The sequence below is a fragment of the Pleurodeles waltl genome, chromosome 2_1, assembly GCF_031143425.1.
Source record: "Pleurodeles waltl isolate 20211129_DDA chromosome 2_1, aPleWal1.hap1.20221129, whole genome shotgun sequence".
In the NCBI taxonomy this organism is placed as follows: domain Eukaryota; kingdom Metazoa; phylum Chordata; class Amphibia; order Caudata; family Salamandridae; genus Pleurodeles; species Pleurodeles waltl.
In genome coordinates this window covers 145,619,363-145,639,461 of record NC_090438.1, presented here as the reverse complement: position 1 = coordinate 145,639,461, position 20,099 = coordinate 145,619,363, and the positions used below count along the sequence as shown (strand labels likewise).

Below are 20,099 nucleotides of genomic sequence, written 5' to 3'. Positions count from 1 at the left end.
ATCCATTCAAACAAACCAGTATGCACATCCTTTATCTGAAAGAGAGTAAACAAAAGAAACCATTTGCTCCCTATACACTCTACTACACATACTTGTTATCTGAAAGAGAAGCCTGAAAGGAGAGGACAGTCAATTAACACACTATTACGTGTGCCCATCTTCTGCGAGAGAGGTCTCAAAGGAGAGGCTACTCTGTGCATACACCCTAATCAAACCTGTTATCCAGGAGAGAGAGGTCTCAAAGGAGAAGTTAGTTCATCCACACACCCAACTACACATCAATCATCTTAGAAAGAGGTCTTAAATGGGAGACCAATCCATCCACACACCCTGACACACACTCATCACCTGGCAGAGAGATCTGAAAGGGTTGCCTCTCCACTCACTACTATGCACAACTTTCATCTGAGAGGTGTGAAAGGAGAGGTCAGTACCTCCCCACTTTCTTATGCACTACTGTCATTTGAGGGAGAGTTTGCAAGGGAGAGGCCAGTCCATCCACATGCCCTACTATGAACATCTGTCTTCTGAGATAGAGAACTCAAAGGAGAGACCAGTCCATCCACACACAGTATTGCAAATACTTCTCATCTGAGAGATAGGTCTCAGAGGAGAGGCTAGTACATTCACTAACCCTACAACATGTACCCATCATCACAGAGAGAGTTCTGATCAGAGAGGCAAATCCATCCACACACCTTACTATGCACACCTATTAACTGAGAGAGAGGTCTGAAAACAGATGCCAGTCCCTCCCCGCTCACTACTTCATACTCCAATCATCTTAGAAAGAGGTCAGAAAGGAGCAGTGAGTCTCTCTCTTCCCCCTACTACACACATCTATCCTCTGGGAGAGAAGTCTCAAAAGAGAGGCTAGTCCACCCCCCCTGATCACTATGCTCATCCATCATCTTAGAGAGAGGTGTGAAAGAGAGGTCAGTCCCCCCTAACTCATTACTATGCACAGTCATTATTTGAAAGAGAGGCCTCAAAGGAGAGGCCAATTCATCCACATACCCTTCTATGTGCACCTTTGATCTGTAAAAGAGGTCTCAAGGGAGAGGCCAGTTGCTACCCATACATCCTACCATGCAAATTCCCCATCTGAAACAGTGGTCTCAAAGGAGAGGATAGTTCATTGAGATACCTTACTGCACACATCCATCATCTGAGAGAAAGGTCTCAAAGAAGGACCAGTCCATCCACATACCCTATTACTCACACGTGACATTTGAGAGAGAGGTGTTAAAGAAGAAGCCAATCCTTTCCTATTAACAACTACGCACACTCAACATCTGAAAGGAGAGGCCTGTCACTCCACACACCCTACTATGCACACCTGTTATCTGAGAGAAAGAGATCTTAAAGGAGAGGTTACTCCGTCCATTCACCCTACTAAGCACACCTATTATCTGAGATGTCTCAAATGAGTAGTTAGTTTATCATCATGCCCCACTATGCACACCCATCATCTGAGAGAGAGGACAGTCCATTAACACACCCTACTATGTACACAAATCATCCACGAAGGAAGCTTGAAAGGGGATGCCAGTCCCTCCCCACATACTAATACGCACACCTGTCATTTATGAGAGAGGTCTCAAAATATAGGGCAGTCCATCCACACACCCTACTACGCACACATGTCATCTGAAAGATAGGTCACAAACTAGGGGCTAATCACTCCCCATACACCCTACTACTCACACCCACCATCTGAGAGAGGAGCTTGAAAGGAGAGACCAATCCATCCACACACCCTACCATGCGCATCCATCATCTGGGAGAAACAGCTGAAAGGAGAGGGCATTCCCTCCCACATACTACTATGCATACCTATCATCCGAGAGAGTGGACTGAAAGGAGAGGCCATTCTCTCTCTACACCCCACTAAGCACATCTGTCATCTGGGAGAGAAGTCTCAAAGGAGAGGCTAATTAATCCCCACTCACTACTATGCACACCAGCCATCTGAGAAAGAGGTGTGAAAAGAGAGGCCAGCCCCTCCATATACTACTATGTACATTTGTCATTTGAGAGAAAGGGTCCCAAAGAAGAGCCAGTCCTTCCACACACCCTACTATGCACATCTGTCATCTAGGAGAGAGATTTTATGTCAAAAGCACTGCCTTTCTACACCCTACTGTGTTGACCTGTAATCTTGAGAAGAGGTCTCGGCTGAGAGGCAAATCTCTACCCTCACCCTGCTATGCACACTTGTCATTCCAGTGCAAGGCCATAGTGTAGAGAGCTGTCCCTCCACACACTCTACAATGTACCCCTGTCATAGAAGAGAGGGATCTCAGTGGAGAGGCCAGTGGAGAGGCCAGTCTCTGTACTTGCCCACCTATGCATAGTTGTGATTTGAGAGAGAGGTTTAAAAGCAGAGGGTAATTCATTCTCATACTCTTGTATCTATACCCCTTATTCAACAGAACGTTCACAGTGGACAGGCTAGTTCTTTCCATATACTACTATTTTTCTACAATTGTGCTGCTCTCCCATGAACATCTAGCAAGAGTAGAGTGCAAAGTTTAAAGAGTGACGCTTGCCACAGGAAGTGACACTTGGTGCATGACGCTGATACGATCCTGCAAGCTTTTCACAAGACCCGTATGGAAAATTACTGAGCCTGCCACAAGGTGTTTTACAATCCCCTAAAACTCTCACAAGATCATATGGGGAGAAATGGAAAAAAAAGGCCAAGGTCAACCAATAGTTATCATTCTTATTACATGGTTAAAGAAATGAGGTGACCTGATTGGCTACAGAGCCAGAGGTAGCTCACATTGTCCTTGGTGGTTTAGAGTAGGGGTGGGTGGTGAACTGCACCCTGCTCGTGGAGTTTGCAGAGGTTTTCCCACTCCACATAGAGCGCAGAGTTCTGAAAAACTCCACATAGTGGAGCAGAGCAGAGTTTTTTCCTCGCTCACGTGAGTTGGCGAGCATGAGCAAATAAAATCTTACTCAAGACCGCCTCCCGGCGAGATTTCTTAATGCAAATGGTTGCAGTATGGTTGAGAACATTCGCGTTGAGAAGCCTTCAGTTTGCGTTGAGGTAGCTGCCACTCGAGTAGACAATCAACTTGAGTGGCAGAAAAGAAGCAGCCCCCTCTTGCGCTGTGCAGTGAGCCATTCATGCTGAATTTTCAGTGTGGGACAAATACCTGGTGCTAAAAATTAGCGAGAATGGCGTGACAAAATGCACTCTGCCGCTTGCGGATTGCCGCATAGTGCCGCAGAGGTTTGTGGGCACTTCACGGAGCTCCACGTAGAGCAACTCCATGAACTCCGCCCAGATCTAGTTTGGTGGAGAAGGAAGTCTCTTTGAGCTGTGCTCAGGAGATGTGGCCTAAGTTGGAAATGAAAGAGACTGGTTTTTAGCTGCATTAAAGCAATAGATCCAAGTTTAAATGTTTAATAATATCCTCTGTGAAGTGTCAGTAAATACACTACTGTTGATAAACATTCTAGACAAGTATTGCACTTTGTGTTAAAAAATGAAGCATTTGAACTGTATGTGGTCATAAGTAAAGGAGGCAGTGTTTCTCAGAATATAAATCAAAGAATCTGGAATCTTTTAATACAAGGCTGGTGTTTTATGAACCTTACTGTACACATACTTTACCCATTGAGATGTTTGAGTGGAGATATTTCTAGTGTAAAACTTTGTGCTCGCTCTTAGTAAATGTGTGTCAAGAGGAATGTGTTATTTTATTAACTGTTGTGGAACCATGATTAATGGTATGTTATAATCAATTGTGAAAAAATGCACTGCTTGAGGTGTGGAATTTTTCAAGAGAAAGGAGTAGGCCTAGGCAGAGTTCGTAGTGTTGTGACTGGGGTTACATTACGGTCAACTGATAGCTGTTTTCCCCTCTACAAACTGAAAAAAAAAAACAATGTGACTGGCTGCAGTACTTGAGGGTGCTTAACCTCAGACACCTGACATTGCCCTTGGTGATTTTGGAGGTGAAGCAAGTGTAATCTTTTTGACTTGTGCTCAGCAGAGGTCATTTGACTTTCGATTACAGTTTTTTAGTGTATTTTGCTACCTTGAAGAGACAGCTTCTTTTTCATGTAATTTGATGTAGTCTCTGACTAAATATTAACAAAAAATAATATATTTAGAAACACATTTAAATATATTTGTTTATTATGCCTAATAATTTGAATGTTTTCAAAATGCTAAATAGGTGATTTCTATAGAATGCTAGCTGATTGTATTTTTCATATATTATTGAGTTCATAGGTGGCTATGGAGATAATTTTTGTAAGATCTAGGTGTTTCTCAATAATGGTTGGTGTATATTCGAACTTTTGAAATTACTACAAATATTCTAGACAGTGGGTGTCCTAAGTACAGTTAAATATATACTAGAGTTTTTTTTACACTAGAGTGTGTTGAATCATGTATGCAGCTCACTCAGATAAATAATGTTTGCATAAGGAATGAACTCCATACTCAACTGGTTCACACTGAGGTTTCATCTTGTACAAAAGTGTTTTGTACAGAGTGCATGTTGAGATTAAACTTAAACTTAAGCATTCATAGTCTATAAGGTTGTATGATGTACACTCATGGTTTTGTCAAATGGCACATTGATCTGTACTCTCTTAAAATGTGATGTGTGCTGTGCTGTAATTCTATAAGCTTATTTTTCATAAAGCAATTATACACTTGATTGAATGACAGAAAAAATCTTTGTAGAGGGATGGCTTTCTAACAAAACTGTTTTGCACCCAGCATTTAACATGTGGAGCTGTGTCTGTAAATAGGCCATTTTGTTAGTAATGTCTTTTTCTGGTAGTGTTTACCTTGTAGAGTGTTGTCCGGACTGATGGTGTGCTCTTATAAAATGGAACCAATCACTCTGTATGGACTAGTATAAGAAGTTGCTACTCTTTCATTAGCACTATCACAAGCAAACTGTACCCTGTTTACATCTCATAGGAGAAGGCCTGGCATTTGTACAAAACCTTCTACACTAACACTTTACTCTCTTCAGAGTTATCAGCAGATACCTTAGTGTCTGTAAACCCATTCATGCACCTTTGTCTGTCAGAAAAGACGCATCTGTGCAGGGGTGAATTATTCACTATAGCCTTTTACACCCAACCTTTACCCTCTACAAATATATCACTACATAGGGAATCCTCTTATAAAGGTGATACATTCACTCTGTATAGAACTGTAGAACAAAGTTCAACTGTTATATCAAACTTTTCTATTCCCTTTCTCTTCTGTGATAAAATGTAGTTGCTAAGTGCACTAGTGTTTGTCTGAGGCCTTCTACGTACATCCTTTATTCTGTTCAGTGATATCAGTGGGGACCTTGCCATTTATAAAGCTATGTACACAGAAGGTACTACTTCTATAATGTCTTCTACACAAAGATTTAGCTCTCTGTTACGTTTTCACAAAGCAAGACTGCTGTTACAGGGTAATACTAGCTAGGATCACTATTTGTTCAAACTGTATCATGCAGAATGTTTAGGATACTAAAATAAAGTAGCACACAACTTACTTATTTTCTCATTGCCTATACAGAATCTAGTATACTGTGTTCTGTTTCTTAAATCAATCCTATATGTGCTTTACTCAGACAAAGGGTCTTTGTAGAGTGAAAGGTTTCTAAAACAAAGTCTTGAATCTCCAACCTTTAACCTCTACAGACCTATTAGTAGAGCCGGAATGATCTGATAGAAGTGAGAGAAGTATACTCTGTATAGAACTGCATTATGAACCTCTGGTTTTACATCAAACTTTAATATTCACCATATCCTCGCTCATAAAATGTAGTAGCACAATGGTGTTTGTCTGAGGCCTTGTACACACAGCTTTTACTCTGTCCACAAATATCAATAGACAGCTTGCTGCATATAAGCCATTTAACACAGAAGCTAATAGTGGTCAAGGGTCTTCTAGATAAAGCAGCTGGCCTCTGTTGAGCTGTCAAATTAAAGAGACTGCTGTTACAGGGTGCTATGAGATAGGATCACTGCTTGATGAAACTGTACCATGCAGAAAGTATATTATGCTGAAAGAAAGTGCACATGCACAAAGCCTACTTCTTATGTCAATGCTTCTAAAGAGACTGCCTATTTTGCTCGGAGGAATCATTTGAGAGGATGGTTTTACTGTACTGAATTAAACACCCTATTCTCTCAAACAAAACTTCTTTAGAGAGAGGACGCTTTCTCAGCAAAGTCTTTCACACCAAGCCCTCACAGTGAAGAGGTGTCTCAAAGAGGATATGATGTTATAAAAAAAAGAAGCATTTAGCCTGTATATACTTACAGGACAAGAAAGCTCTCTCGAGAGAAACAGAGCCATACAGAATCTGTGGCTAGTGAAAGTGTGATAATAGAAGGCCTAGTATTTCGTAGTTCCATCTAAGAAGATCCTTTATCCTCTTCAGAAGTGTCAGTACACAGATAGCTCTGACTGAGAGACATAGGTCTGTTACTAAATCCATTCAAACCCACTCTCTAAGCTGTACAGGGATATCATGAGAGGTGATGTGCTGTTTTAAATCTGAACCATTCACTCTGTATGGAATTGTATACGAAGGAGTTACTGTTTCATGAAATATTACTACAACCAAACTGTATCCTGTTTAAATCTGGTATGGAAGGACCTAGTGCTTATCTCAAACCTTTTACAGTAACCCTTTACGCTCTTCGGAAGAATGACTAGAGACCTTGGTGTCTTTAAACTCATTCATACACTGTGTTCTATTAATAATACATAGTATGTCTTTAATTTTCTCTGGCATGCTTCCAATCAATTAAAAGTGGCAACAATGCAGTAGCAGAAAAAAAGAGAAGTCAAAAGTACCACAAAGGAGTCTCCAAACATAAAACACAGGCAGAGAAAGGGAATGATGGTAAAAGAAAATTTCCAGTGAGAGTACAAAGGGGGTCATTACAACATTGGCGGTAAAAGCCGCTTACCGCCGTGCAGAAGACCGCCAATACACCGCCGCGGCCGCGGAAATCCGCCACAGCTATTACGACCCACACCTCGCAATCCGCCAAAAGCCAGACACCCACACAAGTCCTCCACACCAAAGGTCAGTGTTAAACTGGCGAAAACAAAACCTCCACCATCACACCAACAGAAATACGCCCACATTATCACAACCCACGAATCCACGCGGTGGTCTTTCAACCGCGGTATTCCATTGGCGGTACAAACCGCCGCGCTCAAAATACACACACTCTTACAAAACACAGCCATATTGGACAAGTCCAAATACACACACCTGATACACATGCACACACCACTCCCACACACCCAATACAATATAAAACACACACCCACATCACCAAAAAACCCCTACTACCCAAAATTCCGAAAGAAGGCCAGAGAGAGATCCACAAACAACTACCAAGCATCCACAGGCACAAAATACCATCACCAACAGAACGTCCACGCACCTCACACATCACACCACTACATATCAGCACACCTATCAACACGCACCACCCCACACATCACCCACACCACCCCATGGCACGGCAAAGACACCCCAGGTTCTCTGAGGAGGAGCTCAGGGTCATGGTGGAGGAAATCATCCGGGTAGAACCACAGCTATTCGGAGCACAGGTGCAGCACACCTCCATAGCTAGGAAGATGGAGCTATGGTGAAGAATAATGGACAGGGTCAACGCAGTGTGACAGCACCCAAGAAATCGGGATGACATCAGGAAGAGGTGGAACGACCCACGGGGGAAGTTGCGTTCCTTGGTCTCAAGACACCACCTTGCGGTACAGCGGACTGGTGGCGGAACCCCACCTCCTCTCCCACAACTAACAACATGGGAGGAGAAGGTCTTGGCGATACTGCATCCTGAGGGCCTCGCAGGAGTAGATGGAGGAATGGACTCTGGTAAGTCAAATCTTAACTATTACATCCCCCACCCTACCTGCATGCCTTCACATACCCCCACCCTCACCATCACCCCATCACTCCAACTCCTCACAAATGTCCCAATATCACAAACCACCCTTCCCAACACCAAGCCCTGCATGCAACACTAAAGTATGGACAACCATCACCAAAGCATGGCCACTGCACATACCCATACACTCCATAAACCATCATCACACAAGGTCCCACAGAAGAATGCAAGCACTGGGGTACACGATCACCCACCCATTACACACCATGGCACACACAGATGTAATAAACATCCTTTTATACCCCTGCAGGACCCCTACCTAATGTCACTGGACAGTAGGGTCCACATATGTCCACACCACCAACAGAAGAGGCCCAGAGTGATGACAGCAGCTCTGTCCAACTGGATCTAGATGACCAGCCCGGCCCATCGGGACCTCTGGACAGTCGGTTCCCCTCACACAGTCACAGGCCACTACAGACATTCCTTCCTCTGGAAACACCAGCACAGCACCCACCCAGCGGGCCCATACCTCTGCCCCCAGAACACGTCAATCAGCAGTGTGTCCAACACTACAGGGAAAACAGGCTAACCCACCACCCCAACAACAACAGGGACCTGGGGCAGTGGTAGTGGGCACACGGTCCAGGGGACGCAGGCACAGGAACAGAGGGGAACTGGGAGGGCTGCTGTGCGACAGGGGGAGGACAGGCCAAGGGAACCCACTCTCCACGAGGCCCTCTCCTCATCATGGGAGCCTACCACCACTCCCAGGAGACAATGGCAACGGTACTGGCCAAGTTTTAGGAGACCCAGCGGCTGCAGGAGGCACAGTATTTGGGCTTCAGGGAGGAACTGAGAACCATCAATTCCACCCTGGGCACCATCGTAGGGGTGCTGAAGGAAGTACTCAACACCAGCTGGGACACTGTGGCACAACAAGGGGCCCCTGACACTAGCATGGACGATGAACTGCCCACCACCTCCGCCAGCGCTAGTGGACAGGACGCCCGCCACAGGACCACCACACCAGCACCCCACCCCCTGCAGAGGGCGAACCACCCCGCAAATGGTCCCAGAGATCCAGGACAAAGACAGAGAACGATGCCAAGACCCCCACCAAGAAATGAGACCACCCTGAATGTCATCTTTGTGTCCCACTTTGTCACCCTGTCCATCCTCAAACTGCCCCAGCTCCACTTCCTATGCCCATTTGGGCAATGCACCTGTGACACTAATAGACTGGACTCTGCCATGGACATTCCTTCACCATCCCCCCTCACCATTTTACAACCCCCTCCAATATTGAGCACTTCAATAAACACCCTTGAAGCACAAAACAATCTGGAGTCAGTCTGTGATTTCGAAATTGTGTATTAGCAATTACATTGACAAAATGCTTTTTCAAATGTAATGTCAACATACCTATGTCACACAGCTCTAGTCCATGAGGAAACAAAGCAGATGTCCCACAGTGGGACCCACATCTGTGAAGTCGTAAGGGAAAGTGACAACTCAGTGACCATACACTGGGTGAAAACGACAGTCAGTAAAGAGGTAGTAGTGTTAAAGTACATGTAGTATGCAGGTCTGTACTCTTACCTGTGTCTCCCTGGAAATATTGCAGGATCACTGAGTTCCTGTTGTCCATGTCTTCTTCTTCTGCTTCCTCGTCTTCACTGTCCACAGGCTCTGCAGCTGCAACAACACCGCCATCTTGACTATCCTCCTGAAGAAAAGGCACCTGTTGTCGCAAAGCTAAGTTGTGAAGTATACAGCAGGCCCGATGATCTGGCACACCTTCTTTGGTGAGTAGAATAGGGATCCACCTGTCATATGGAGGCACCGGAACCTGGCCTTCAGGAGGCCGAAGGTCCGTTCTATAATCTGCTGAGTTCGCCAATGGGCCTCATTGTAGCGTTCCTCTGCCCTTGTCCTGGGATTCCTCACTGGGGTCAGTAGCCATGACAGGTTGGGGTAACCAGAGTCACCTGCAAATGGCGTGAGACAACTGTTAGACACACACTAACCTGGGATATTCCCAGACCCAGACAACCATTCCCACTGTCTTGCTTCCAGGTGCTCACCTAATAGCCACATATGGTGCCTCTGGAGTTGACCCATCACATAAGGGATGCTGCTATTCCGCAGGATGTAGGCGTCATGCACTGAGCCAGAGAACTTGGCATTCACATGGGAGAAGTACTGGTCTGCCAAACACACCATCTGCACATTCATGGGATGATAACTCTTCCGGTTTCTGTACACCTGTACACTCCTGCGGGGGGACCAAAGCCACATGTGTCCCATCAATGGCACCTATGATGTTGGGCATATGTCCCAGGGCATAGAAATCACCTTTCACTGTAGGCAAATCCTCCACCTGAGGGTAAACGATGTAGCTCTGCATGTGTTTCAGCAGGGCAAACAACGCTCTTTACAACACGTTGGAAAACATAGGCTGGGACATCGCTATGGCCACTGTTGTTTGAAAAGACCCACTTGCAAGGAAATGGAGTACTGACAGCACCTGCACTAGAGGGGGGATTCCTGTGGGATGGCGGATAGCTGACATCAGGTCTGGCTCCAGCTGGGTACACAGTTCCAGGATTGTGGCACGGTCAAGCCTGTAGGTGATGATCACATGTCTTTCCTCCATTGTCGACAGGTCCACCAGCGGTCTGTACATCAGAGGATGCCACCATCTCCTCACATGTCCCAGCGGACGGTGCCTATGAAGGACAACAGCAAGCACAGTGTCAACCAACTTAGAGGTACGTACACACAGCTTACACAGAACACAAATCAAATTCCGAAAAGTGGCCTGTATGTGTGTTGAGGCTAGGCCTAGGTATGTGTTAGGCAGTTAAAAATTAAGCCATGTGGGCCCCTGAAATGGCGGCTGCCTGACCTCTAAAGTGGGACAATGGGATGTGAGGTAACTGCGCTGGCGTTATACACCATCGCGGTAGGCGGTCGAAGACTGCGGCGTAATGCTGCATTGGTTAACATTGGACCCTACGGGTCCCAGGAGCCAATGACGATGTACGCCGGCGGTGACGGTACGCACCGCTGCGGACGTGACCGTCATATTCTATCTGTTCAATCACTCGATACCTGATCTTCAACAGGTGAGGACCTACACTGCAAGTGCTGCTGTGACCTCGGTCTGGAAGAGACAATGGCTCGAGTGTCTGAGGAAAGGGCCCCTGCCTTCACATCGGAGGAGTTGGAGAGACTCGTGGATGGGGTCCTCCCCCAGTACACGCTACTCTACGGTCCTCCAGACAAACAGGTAAGTACACTGGGAGCACTTGTATGGGCTATTCCTGTGTGGAGTGGGGTGGATGAAAGATGGGGGGAAAGAATGAGGCGTGCATGAAAGGACGATGAATGCATGTGCCACATGGCAAGGGTAGGGAATGGGGGCCAATGACTGTGACGGTGCAGTTGGTAATAAAATTTATCTTCCTCCTGTACAAATCATGTAGGTCAGCGCCCACCAGAAAAAAGATATTTGGCGTGCCATCGCCAAGGACGTCCGGACCCTGGGGGTCTACCACAGGCGTAGCACCCACTGCCGGAAAAGATGGGAGGACATTTGCCACTGGAGCAAGAAGACGGCGGAGGCTCAGCTGGGGATGGCCTCCCAACGTGGGAGGGGTGCCCATCGCACCATGACCCCCCTGATGTTCAGGATCCTGGCGGTGGCGTACCCGGAGTTGGATGGGTGCTTGAGGGCATCACAGCAACCAAAAGGGGGTGAGTACAGTGGAGGTGTCTGGGTGGGGGAGGTGGGCTGTGGGTTTCCCTAGGCCAAGGCGAGTTTAGTAGGCAAGCTCCCTCCAAAAGGCAGGCCATGTGGCACCTCACCCCACCTCTGTAGAGTGCCAAGTACACCTAGTTATGCCCCTGTGTCATCCATGTGTGCAGATGTCCTCCATAGCCTTGTAGGCCATGTCCCAGGGACTGAACAGTGGAGCCCAAGAGCACCACGTAGTGCAGGGGGCTTCTGTGTCTGTCGTGTCCGCCAACGGTAGTGGTAATGCATGCACTCAACATGTCTTTCTTCTGTTGTCCCCCCCCCTTTTTGTGGTCTCCCTGTTCTTGTGTGCATTAGCATCATCAGGTGGAAGAGCAGTGGCACCGGAGAAGGAGGGAGCTGCATCCATCATGGCCCTGGAGGGCGAGACAACGGACTCGGAGTTCACCAGTGGGACGGAGGGCGAGGGGAGCTCCATGGCGTGGACAGGAGCTGACACCAGTGACATGGACTCATCCTTTGATGGGAGCTCCCTTGTGGTGGCAGCAACATCTGTGCCCCCGCTTCTACAGGTACAGCCGCCACCCCTCCTACCAGCACCGCCCTCCCAGCAGTCCCTCAGCCTTTGCCTCATGCCCGCTCACCCAGGATGGTGGGCATCACCTTCGCCCCAGGCACATCAGGCCCTGCCCCAGTCACCCCTGCTGCCCTCAGTGAGGAGGACATTGACCTCCTCAGGTCCCTCACTGTTGGGCAGTCTACCATTTTAAATGCCATCCAGGGTGTAGAAAGGCAGTTGCAACAAACAAATGCATTCCTGGAGGGCATTCATTCTGGTCAGGCGGCCCTTCAGTGAGCTTTTCAGACTCTGGCCTCAGCACTGATGGCAGCCATTGTCCCCATCTCTATCCTCCCCCTCCAACTTCCTCCACCCAGACCAAATCCCCTGTACCCCAGCCTATCCCAAGCACACCTTCAGACCAGCATGCACACACCTCAACACACAAGGGAAGCTCAGGTAGACATAAGCACCACACATCCCACAGGCACTCACGCCAGCATTACACACATGCAGACACACCAACATCCACTGCCTCCACTGTGTACCCCTCCTCTTCGTCTCCCTCCACCCTCCCAGTCTTGTCTACACTCACACCTGCATGCACTACATCTACAGCCACTACTGCCATCACCAGCACACACACCACCACACCCCGCTCACGTGCAGTCACCACCCCCACTACCATTCACACATCCCCTGTGTCCTCTCCCAGTGTGTCTGTGACACCACCTCCCAAGATACAAAAACGAAGACACACACCAACCCAACAGTCATCCACCTCACGACAGCCTCCAGCGCATGCACCTTCACCCAAAGTCACCAAACGAAAACCTGCTACAACCACAACCTCTTCCTCCATTCCCAAACCCCCCAGCTACCTGTCCCATTGTCTCCAAAAAACGTTTCCTGTCCAACCTTGACCTCTTTACCACACCTCCCCCACCCCGTCCGTCTCCTAGGTCTCGAACTAGCTCCTCAGCCACAACATCTCCAGGACCAGTGGTGCCTGTAGTCACCGGAATCTGGAGTGCACCGACAACCAGGGCAGCCAGTGTGGCATGGAGCCACAGTACGGACAGTCCCCCACCTGTCAAGCATCAGAAGTTGGCCAGTGCCCGGCGGGAGAGGGGGAAGACTCCAGTCACCAAAACCGCTCCCAGGGTTCCCGGTGGAAGTGTGTGCGACACCTTCCAAGGTGGGGAAGGGCCAGAAGAAACCCAGCAAGTCTGGGAAGAGCAGCACGGCGGAGAAGACCGCCATCATCCCCGCTGCCCAGGAGGCCACTGCCAGCACCTGCCCTGCTGCCCTGGAGGCCACCGCCATCATCCCCGCTGCCCAGGAGGCCACCGCCAGTACCTTCCCTGCTGCCCTGGAGGCCCCCGCCATCATCCCCACTGCCCAGAAGGCCACAGCCAGCACAAGCCCCCCTGGGCTAGAGAGGACGGCCAGCACAAGCCCCGCTGGGCTAGAGAGGATGGCCAGCACAAGCCCCGCTGGGCTAGAGAGGACCGCCAGCACAAGCCGCTCTGGGCTAGAGAGGACAGCCAGCACAAGCCCCGCTGGGCTAGAGAGGACCACCAGCACATACCCTGCTGGGCTAGAGAGGACCGCCAGCACAAGCCCCGCTGGGCTATAGAGGACCGCCAGCAGATGAGTCATTGCAGAGGAACTCACGCCTCAAGCCCTGCTGAACAGGGCACCGCCGCCTCAAGCACCGCTGAACAGGGCACCGCCGCCACAAGCACCGCTGAACAGGGCACCGCCGCATCAAGCACCGCTGAACAGGGCACCACCGCCTCAAGCACCGCTGAATAGGGCACCGCCGCCTCAAGCACCACTGAACAGGGCACCGCCGCCACAAGCACCGCTGAACAGGGCACCGCCGCATCAAGCACCGCTGGCCCATGAGCGCCAAGGGCACTGCCGCTACTGAGTCCGTCACGAGCAGGATGAAGCACTCTGGGCACAAAGCCCCCTCCAGAACCAGTGGAGACTGTCATCCACTACCTCTGTCCTTAGCAGGATGAAGCACTCTGGGCACAAAGCCCCCTCCAGAACCAGTGGAGACTGTTATCCACTTGCAACCCACCCACTGTAGAGACTTGAGAGACTGTGGATTTGCACTCCCCAGGATTGAACAGTGGGCAACACACCCACTGTAGAAACTTGAGAGACTGTGGCTTTGCACTCCCCAGGATTGCACAGTGGGCAACCCACCCACTGTAGAGACTTGAGAGACTGTGGCTTTGCACTTCCCCAGGATGCAGCAGTGGGCAACCCACCCACTGTAGAGACTTGAGAGACTGTGGCTTTGCACTCCCCAGGATTGGACAGTGGTCAACCCACCACTATAGAGACTTGAGAGACTGTGGCTTTGCACTCCCTAGGATGCAGCAGTGGGGAACCCACCCACTGTAGAGACTTGAGAAGCTGTGGCTTTGCACTCCCCAGGATTGAACAGTGGGCATGTGGCCCCCTCGTGGATTTGGGGTCGTGCACTCAACCGGCTGAGGTGCCCCCCCTTTCCCTCCCCCTGAGGTGCCTGTTTTCTTGCTCTCTGATGCCCCTGCAGTGTACTCTCCGTCATGATCGGTGATCTTGTTTGGGCCTCACCCATACCGTGATGGCCCAACCCATTTGTGAGGTGTTGGAGTGATGGGGGTGAGGGTGAGGGTGTGGGTATGTGATGGCATGCAGGTAGGGTGGGGGATGTAATAGTTAAGATTTGACTTACCAGAGTCCATTCCTCCACCTACTCCTGCGAGGCCATCAGGATGCAGAATCGCCAAGACCTGCTCCTCCCATGTTGTTAGTTGTGGGGGAGGAGGTGGGGGTCCGCCGGCAGTCCGCTGAACCACAAGGAGGTGTCTTGAGACCACGGAACGCACCTTCCCCTGTGGGTCGTTTCACCTCTTCCTGATGTCCTCCCGATTTCTTGGGTGCTGTCCCACTGCGTTGCCCCTGTCCACTATTCTTCGCCATAGCTCCATCTTCCTTGCTATGGAGGTGTGCTGCACCTGTGATCCGAATAGCTGTGGCTCTACCCGGACGATTTCCTCCACCATGACCCTGAGCTCCTCCTCCGAGAACCTGGGGTGTCTTTGCCATGCCATGGGGTGGTGTAGGTGATGTGTGGGGTGGTGTGTGGGGTGATAAGTGTGCTGATATGTAGTGGTGTGTAGTGTGAGGTGCGTAGAAGTTATGTGGGTGATGGTGTTGTGTGCCTGTGGATGCTAGTATTGTTGATGGTGGTGTCTCTCTCTGGCCTTCTCTCAGTAATTGTGGTCATAGGGGTTTGTGGGTGATGTGGGTGTGTGTTTTATATTGTATTGGGTGTGTGGGAGTGGTGAGTGTATGTGTATCAGGTGTGTGTATTTCGATTTGTCCAATGTGGCAGTGTTTTGTTTGGGTGTGTGTATTTGGAGAGCGGCGGTGTGTACCGCCAATGGAATACCGCGGTTGAAAGACCGCCGCGTGGATTCATGGGTCGTGATGGTGTGGGTGTATTTCTGTTGTCGTGACGGTGGAGGTTTTGGTATTGCCAGTTTATCACTGACCTTTGGTGTGGCGGACTTGTGTGGGTGTCTGAATATTGGCGGATTCCGTGCTGTGGGTCATAATAGCTGTGGCGGATTTCCGCGGCCGCAGTGGTGTGTTGGCGGTCTTCTGCACGGCGGTAAGCGGCTTTTGCCGCCAATGTTGTAATGACCGACTATGTCTTTATCTACCATGAGTACATCACATATGTAACAGGAAGACCATTGACCTACCAATTTATGTGACAGTACCAGAAGGGGGAGCAATCATTTAGAAGTTGTGTAATATAGTTAACAGCACCACATTAAAAGTAATGGGTATACCCTATACCCACATTGAACACACAACCCTGGCAGCAGCACTGCACACGGCAGACATTGCTACTGGTTACATACCATGGTACCGACACATACCTGTATGTCAGTGGAAGTATTGTTGTATCAGCTCTACTCTGGAATCAGCTGCATCCTCACCATTCTCCTCATCACTCCTCACGCCCTCTTCATCAGCCACTGGCACAGCTTCACCCTCCTCAGCATCCAGTAATGGGATGTGATGTCTGAGAGCCAAATTGTGTAACATGCAGCACGCTACAATGATATGACTTACTTTTACCGGTCTGTACAGTAGGGCCCCTCCAGTAAGGTGCAGGCATCTGAATCTGGTTTTCAGCACTCCAAAGGTGCGTTTGATTATCCGTTGGGTCCTACCATGGGCCTCATTAAAACCATTTTCTTCTGCTGTAGACGGATGCCTGAGAGGTGTCAGTAGCCATAGCAAGTTGGGATATTGAAAACTGTAGGTAAATCTTGAAGGTGGTGTAGAGTGTGCAGAGTACAGAGGCACACATATGACTCGATACATGACAATGAGACAGGCATGATCCCTTTGCAGTGGTGCCATCAGGTGTGGGATACTGCTGGTCGGCAATATGTAGGCATCATCCACTGACGCTGGGAACTGGGCAGTCACTTCAGTGATGTAGATGTCTGCAAGACATACCACCTGAAAATTGGTTGAGTAGAAGTTTTTACGGTTCCTAAACACCTGTTCTCTCCTCCTGGGTGGCACCAGGGCAATGTGGGTCCCATCAATAGCCCCGATCACATGTTGCACATGTGCTACAGCATATAAGGCTGCTTTCACATTAGGCAGATCGTCATGTTGGAGGAACCTGCTATAGCTGCCAATATATCTCAGTAGGGCACATAGGACATTCTTCAAGACGATACTGAAAATGGGCTGGGACATTCCGGCAGCCCAACCTACTGTTATTTGGAAGGACCCTGACGCAAGGAAGTGAAGGACTGCCAACACCTGCCAAGAGAACAGCGCCCATCACATTATGACCCACTAATCACCACAGTGGACATCCAACAGCGGTAAACCATTGGTGGTACATATTGCTGCGCTCACAATGGACAACCAAATACAAAACAACACTACATTGGTCAATTCAAACAGCACACACTATAAAACACACACCTACATTACCCAAATCCTTACCAAAAACTATTGCCACCATGAGAATGAGAAGAAGAGCACAGAAACAATTAGACACACACAGCACTCACACCCATACACCCCTCTCGCATTTCAGATCACACACCCCACCACATTACCCAACACACTCTCACCAACACACATCACACAACCCCCATGGCACTACAAAGGCACCCCTGTTTCACTGAGGAGGAGTTAAGGGTCATGGTGGAGGAAATCGTCAGGGTAGAGCCAGAGCTCTTTGGAGCACAGATGCAGCAGATATCAATAGCAAGGACGATGGAGCTATGGCGGAGAATTGTGGACAAGGTCAATGCCGTGGGGACAGCACCCAAGAACAAGGGATGACATCAGGAAGAGATGGAACGACCTACAGGGGAAGGTATGTTCCATTGCAGCAAGACACCAGCTCGCCACACAGAGGACTGGTGGTGGACCCGCACCTCCTCCCCCACAACTCACAGCATAGGAGGAGCAAGTCTTGGCATTACTGCATCCTGAGGGACTCACCAGAGTTGAAGGATGAATGGATGCTGGTAGGTCCACTTTTAACAATCATCACCCCCCATGCCTGCATGCCATCACACACCCTCACCTTCACTCCCATCACTCCACGACATCCCACACACTCCACCATCACATCTCACTAATCCCAATGCCAAGCCCTGAATGCTGTACCAATGCATGGACACCCCTCCCATCCCTGCATGGACACTCATCACTAAATCATGCACAGCTAGGGAAACAAACATAACTGCAATACACCAACATACACAAGCAAAAGCTGGCAGGGGAAGCTACAGAAGTACAAATGTCAGACACCTGAAGCATAACACATCATTTACATCCCCCAGCCAATATCACTGGAGAGGATGCGCCACCACTATCCAGTCCCCCAACAGAAGAGGCCCACAATGATGACAGTAACTCTGGTCTTCAAGATCTGGATGACCTACCTGACCCATTTGGGACCATTGGACGGCCGGTCACTCAAGCCAACTCACAGACCACCACAGAGCCGCCCCCATCAGGATCAAAACCACAGCACCCACCCTGCATACCCACACCTCTGTCCCCATGACACGTCAATCAGCAGTGTGCCCACCTGTACAGGGACCCCAGGCCACAGCTCGCACACAAGACAATCAGGGACCTGGGGTCAGTGGCAGTGAGCACACCATTCTGGGGACAGAGGCAGAAGCCAACAGGGACACTAGGAGGACTGCGGTGCACCAGGGGGAGGACAGAACCAGGGAACTGACTCTCCGGGAAGCACTGTCCGAGTTCCTGGGAGCCTACCAACCAGGGCACGATGGGCCAGATCCTAGACAATGTGCAGGAGAAGAGGCGGCTGCAGGAGGGACAGTATCAGGGGATCAGGGAGGACTTGCAGGCCTTTACCAACACCTTGATCTCCATAGCAGGGGTGCTGGCAGACATGGCCAACATCATGAGGGAGGCAACAGCCTTCCACTTCTGCTGCTGCTAATGGCAAGGAGGCCCCGCCACAGGACCAACAGGCCACCAGCACCCCTTCCCCTGCAGAAGGTGCCCGACTTTTCTGTGCATTTGTTTTTCTTGTTTTCGCCCCTTGGGCGCTCCCCCTTGCAATTCTCTCCCTGCCGCTGCCTCCCTGCGGCCCAGCCCCCCTCGTGCCCCCATTCGCCGCTCCCTCCCGCCTCCCAGCTGCTCCTCCCTCCCCCCTCCCTTCTTAATGGCTGGCACTGCGCGTCGCGAGTGAGCGACCTCTGACCTGCCTTAGGTCTAGAGCTCGCCCCCCACGTCCGCAGCACCAACCTGCTGTCTCCTGCCTCTGACCCCCGCCCACGCTGCTGCTAGCATGTTCGAGGCCCTCCTCCACCCGCAGGCATCCTCCTGCGCCTCATCCCTGGTGTCTAGTGGGCTCTAGTAAGCTTCACTTGACCCGTGTGCCGCTTTCCGCAGTCCTGTAAGTGTTTTTCTATATTTTCAGCGCCTTGCCTCCTTGCGCTTCTGCCCCCGTCGTGCCCCTTCTGATTGTGCCACTTTTCGCCGTCCTGTAAGTGTTTTCTATTGTTTTTCAAGCACCTTGCCTCCTGCGCGTCTGCCCCGCCATTAGTGTATTTCTGTGACTGTTTTTAAATTGTGCCCGACTTTTCTGTGCCTTTGTTTTTCTTGTTTTTGCCCCTTGGGCGCTCCCCCTTGCAGTTCTCTCCCTGCCGCTGCCTTCCTGCGGCCCCGCCCCCCTTGCACCCCCATTCGCCGCTCCCTCCCGCCTTCCGCCTCCCGCCTCCCAGCTGCTCCTCCCTCCCCCCTCCCTTCTTAATGGCTGGCGCTGCGCGTCCGCGCCGCTGGCGCGCCAGAGGCAAGCCCGTCTGCGCCCGTCCGTGCCTGGACCGCGCCCAGCGCCACCCCCCCTGGTCCTCGCGCCCCCCGCGCCCCATGCCTTCGTTACTCGGCCAGCGAACTCCTCGCCTTCAACCCTGGCCCCTCCACAGAGTGCTTCCAGGCCAGCCCGAAGCACACCAAAGGACCTTTTTCCTGCCGCACCTGCAACTTCACCTGCAACAGAACAACGAAGCCAGCAACAACCAACACAAACCACCTGCACTGCATCCTCCTCAACACACGCTCCGCACGAAAGCACGCCATCGAACTCTGGGACCTGCTTGACAGCACCGCCCCAGACGTAGCTTTCCTGACCGAAACCTGGTGGAACGACTCCTCGGCCCCTGACATCGCCATCGCCATCTCTGACGGCTACAAGATCACCAGAAGAGATCGCACCAACGGAATCGGCGGAGGAATAGCCATCGCCCACAAAGCTACCCTCAAGATCCATACCCA

General features: G+C 50.2%; 1 protein-coding gene across 1 annotated transcript; it reads right to left on the bottom strand.

Moving 5' to 3' along the window:
- Positions 1-16,190: 16,190 nt before the first annotated feature.
- LOC138259453 (putative nuclease HARBI1) lies at positions 16,191-17,021 on the bottom strand. The gene has a single exon (XM_069207209.1). It carries the CDS (start codon positions 17,019-17,021, stop codon positions 16,191-16,193), a length of 831 nt encoding a protein of 276 aa, XP_069063310.1.
- Positions 17,022-20,099: the final 3,078 nt, after the last annotated feature.